We start from the raw sequence: 5,152 nt of genomic DNA, 5'->3' as shown, positions 1-5,152 counted from the left end.
AGATCAGTGTGGAAATCACTATGAACACAATCTGAGGTAAAGATGTCACTATGAAAATCTGAATGAAAATCGGGATGGATATTGTCATTGTGGTCTTGTAGACCGTTTTCATAACGTTTGTTTAAAAGGGCATTCTCCTCTTTCACTCTTTCCAAAAATTTGTTTTTCTTCTTTTTCGTCGGTTGTTGGTAATTTGAGCTAGCAATGGAATCGGCGTCCGAGTACCGGTACCGCCTGGAAAGTCTCTGGTTCCCAATGCTTCCAGATCGTTTCAGAACATGACGGTACCATTTCTTTTTAATCTCATTTTGTACCTAAAAAAAATAAATTCAAAAAATGAAACGAATAAATAAAATTGCAAAGTGACAAATTTTAGCTTTTGGATCAAGGATAAGAATTCGAAACTAAGATTTCATGGACCTCTGGCTTTCACTCTTTATCATGACTTTGGACATTTTAGACGGTTTATGCCGTTATAAATACTATCCTTCGATGTTTCTAAAAAACAAGATGCCTTTAAGTTGTGAAATCTCGAATTTTGAAAAATAAAAATTACCTCGGCGTTTAAGAAACAGAATAATAAGGCAACAAGGAAACCCTGAAAAACAATAAAATGGTAATAATGAAAAGTTAATAATAAGGGGAGGAAACTTCAATGACGCTCACAGTCATATCCCAATACATTCTCTATCTAATCCATTATTTAATTTGACAATCGTATTGCATAAAGATTTTTGAATAATGAATAAATAAAAAATAAATGACTGAATAAATAAACGAATGAAAAACTCTATACCTGAAATGAGTTGAACAACATCTCTATATAAAGTTCTATTAGCTGTGAAAGAGGATCTAGATCGTCCGGTAACCAAATAAAACCCATATAATACACAGCAAATAATGGAACCAAAATTATTGTCGATTTCGCTAAGCGCCTGAAAATTAATATGAAAATTAGTTTTACGTCCTTAGTTTCTGCATCTCATAGGCTAATTAGACATTCAACACCATAGCATGCAGTGTGCAATTAAGGGAATTTTTCCAGGACATACTCTTTTTCGATTCCCAATATTGTAGAGGGATCTTAAACGCGCACAGCTTGTAGCATACTTGACCCCTGTTTATTGTCACGTCCGAAATAATTAGACACATCAAACCCTTTGTGATGATGATTGTCGTGGGATCGAAACGAAACGTACCTGGCTTATCCTAGAGCATATCTAAGAATATAATACTTCAAAAAATACCCAAATTATTTGTGATTTCCGCCAAAAATATATTTTGATAGCAGCCCCACAGGTATTAAACGTCGTGCCATAACTTGATGAATGTGATATATATTTATCGACCCTTTGGGAGATATATGATGAATCATTACCTATATCTGTATCTTCGACTACTAGGGCAGTTGACGGCTGTTAATTTCGTAAACAATAACCTCAAAATGTTTACAAATATCAAAAACGTCATCTTAAATAAAAAAAAAAACAAATAATAATAGTAATAGATGAAACATCAGGTCTAATTAAATAAAGATAGTTAAGGGGATATAGTCAGCCAAGTTATAAGACGAAGTTCGTATTAGCTTGATATTGTAAAGAAGATTATGTCCAAAGATGGGATTTTCTTGAAAATTGAGTACTTACTATTACTGCTATAACGATAGGGCCTCGAATTATCCAGTACAGATTTTTCTGATAGTGTGCAACATTCCAACAACTGAAAATTTGATAAATTCAACCGTGATACGTGTGGGTTAGAAAATAAGTAGTAAATTAAAGGGTATGCCTTTTTGAAAATAAATTGTGAGCAATATTTCAATAGGTTCAAGTAGTGGCTAAAATGGACCTCCTGAATCAATATATTTCGTTGGGTGTGTTGGGTGCTGCTAGTGAGATGGGGTATTACGTATAGAGGTGTCTTGGGTGTTACCTACGTAGCTTTGACCCGATGTACAATAGATGGAATTAAAGGGACAGATTTAAGTAAGCACCTTAGTCTTCTTAGTCTCAGAAACGATTTTTTTTTTTTTTTTTTTTTTTTTTTTTTTTGCTATCCTAACCGTCGAGATTTGAGCCTTCAAATCCTTTAATGTCCCGCGTTTGAAAGTTAAAATGACGACTCTTCTCTTTTTTGAGACTCTGCCATATATTTAGAAAACACATAATATGTAGAAATAGAAAAATGAAAGTTTGAGGGTTATTTGAAGGATTGATGCGATTCTATAGTAGTTCTGAAGACTATTTACATATATTTAACACACAAATTAACCCCCGTAAATTACGAATCTATCCATTTAAAGTTATTCAATACTTACTAAGAATCGTCATAATAATATCTGGCCACGCCCCAAGCTACCGCAAATATCACAGGCAGACCTGAAAATATTGATTTTCCTCAATACTTTACACTTAATAATCAATCAATAAGCACTTATGATAATGAAACAAACATCCGTCTCTGTATAAAATAAACTTTTGAAATATAGTCAAACTTGTACGCCCACCCGTAAGGAATAACGATTTACCCTCTACATCTTCCTAAACTATCAGTGATGTAGGTCAGAGGGGCTGACACGTTGTTCGGATTTGGGAATAAACGGATGTTGTATGCTCTGAACATCCTGCAGCAATTGCATTTCATAAAAAAATTGAAAGTACCGGCAAGATGTATTTCCTCATTACACACTGCATGGAGAGGCCCATTTTCATCATCCCGATCAGAAGCAGAAACATCTGTTTCATAATTTGATCAGACATTAGACGCGAGGGACGACTGAAGAAAGGGGATATAACTCACCCCATCCTAGAAGAATGAACCATCGTAATTTTAGTTTTTTAATGTGAACAGATAGACTCAGTAATAACTGTAGATACAGGCCTTCTATAAATATCCATATAATACTGGTTAATATCATATAATTCAACATAGTAAAAAACGTTTTACATCCCACATGCTGAAAATTGGATAGAAATCACAATTTTAAAAACAATGACAATTTGTTAAGTATTTACACGAAGTAAAAGACATCGTCGCTCTCAGTAGCGTTTTAAAGAATCATTAGGTGGAGGGGCCAAGTACGAGAACTCACAACACTATGTTTAAGAAATAACTGATAAAAAATTGGGTAGGGTCGAATTTGGGCAAACCTCATTTCTGGCGGCCATTCACCCCTCTTAAGATATGACACTGGTGGCTCTATGGACCGGTCCAGTCTGATTGAAAAGCTGAAGTATTTGAAATGTGTTTCTTCCGTGGATGAGTCCGCTTGTCATACATCATTTGACGAAATCGTGTTCTACGTTATACAACATCCATCCAATCAAATGCTCTGTTCGATAAAATATTTACATAATTTACATTCTTTGTTAAGCCGAATCTGTGCTGCAGAACGCCAGTAGAAATTTTACGATATTACGTTTAAAATAAATGCTTAAGCATACACTTACAAGGCCAGTGGAGAATTCATAGGCGCCATCTTCTCTCTGTATGACGTCATTGGGGAATCCGATATCACCGACCAATAAAATCTCTTTTAACAACGATATGAAGGCACGGAACAAATATACTAGGAACAAGTTCACGTGGATCAGATTTCGTGGACATCGTAACCTTCTGCAAAATGGAAGAAAACATTCGATATTGGTCTATGTGGAAAACAAAAACAAGAATTAAAGCATAAAGCTCAATCTATTATTAACTTCAGTGATCAATCAAATGATTGGAACGATAGAATTATCCCGATGCAACACGCCCCTGGTTTCCACGGGTTTTTATTGACCACTTCTGTGTGACATTGAAATACTTGCCTAAAATACAGCATAATAAAAACTGCTAAAATCAGAGTGGCCAGGGAGAGCGAGTAACCGATAATATAGAGTACCTTTACTCGCGGTATGTTTTCCTGCAATAAAAAATGAAATGAAACGAATGGAGGTTCATGTTATATTCCTTTACACCTTATTGGGCGAATCATGAGAGTTGATGCAATGCATGAGCGTTTTTTCTGTGCCCCCCCTCTTCCCCCCCCCCCCCACCCCTGGAAAAGAAAATGTTTTGACCTCTGCTCGGTCCCCTCAACTAATGTTTGCCAGAAACGCCACTGAGAGAATCTTAAACTTGCGAATCATATAGGACACCTTGTTAAGTATTTACACGAAGTAAAAGATATCGTGGCTCTCAGTAGCGTTTTAAAGAATAATTAGGTGGAGGGGCCGAAGTGTGTTTCTTCCGTGGATGACTTCGCTTGTCATACATCATTTGACGAAATTGTGTTCTACGTTATACAACATCCACCCAATCAAATGCTCTGTTCGATAAAATATTTACATAATTAACATTTTTTGTGAAGCCGAATCTGTGTTCTCAAGAGACAGTCTCTCAAACCTGCATAACTGGCAGGCAGAAACTGCGACAGTGACATGCAAAATCATGTTAAATATCCCTATTCTATTGCTATCTTTAGATATCTTTACCTATTGCTAGTTTTCCTTCCATAACAAATATTGCAGTAGATTTTAATTTTTAAACCGTTGTTGAAGTTAACAAACCGGGTGGAGATTGGCATCTGGTGTTCGAGAAGTAAGCATGACCTGCCTCGGTAGTGAAATCCAATACAATAATTATAGGAAGCGCACATCAAAGATCGTTTCACTTCGAGATAAAATATGAAAGCGGCTATTCAACCTTAACGTTCTTGGCAATACCTCTTACTTCTCTCATTTATCATTTTGCCAAGGACATAATGTAGAAAAATTATTTGAGGGGAGGGGTGTCAATCTAAGTGAAATAAGATTACAATTCCGTGGAATAGCCAAAATCTACTTTCGCCTTATACAGTAATCTACAATTTATCAGAAACAGGTCCCCACATGACACAATTTGATTGGTTAAAAAATAACGCCATACGACTGTGGTATAAACTATAATGAAGACGAAAATAATTCTAATCGTACCCCCTAACTAACCTGTAGAAGTGGCGAGACTTTTTTAGGTTGTATTATACAGTGGGAGTAATCTGTCCAAGTTTTGTTCGTTTTTGGACTAATATACCAGCTTCCATTCTCTAAACATTTTTTATACGCGAACTCTGTAAATATATATATAGCAAACGTGTCGTTAAATTTGTATGTTTAAGTTCCATGTTAACGTC

At 35.6% G+C, this 5,152-nt stretch overlaps 1 protein-coding gene across 1 annotated transcript; it reads right to left on the bottom strand.

Annotated features, from left to right (window-relative positions):
• Positions 1 to 266: 266 nt before the first annotated feature.
• LOTGIDRAFT_141719 (hypothetical protein) lies at positions 267 to 3,892 on the bottom strand (the record flags this gene model as incomplete). Its single annotated transcript, XM_009051370.1, has 9 exons — positions 267 to 314; positions 557 to 598; positions 797 to 935; positions 1,379 to 1,470; positions 1,647 to 1,719; positions 2,318 to 2,378; positions 2,800 to 2,956; positions 3,495 to 3,647; positions 3,833 to 3,892. Coding segments are annotated over 9 exons (825 nt in total), but the record flags the coding sequence as incomplete, so codon positions are not given.
• Between the last annotated feature and the right edge of the window lie 1,260 nt (positions 3,893 to 5,152).

The sequence above is a fragment of the Lottia gigantea genome, assembly GCF_000327385.1.
Source record: "Lottia gigantea unplaced genomic scaffold LOTGIsca_165, whole genome shotgun sequence".
In the NCBI taxonomy this organism is placed as follows: domain Eukaryota; kingdom Metazoa; phylum Mollusca; class Gastropoda; family Lottiidae; genus Lottia; species Lottia gigantea.
Note: the sequence above shows the minus strand (reverse complement) of the source record. Positions and strands in the feature narration are given on the sequence as shown.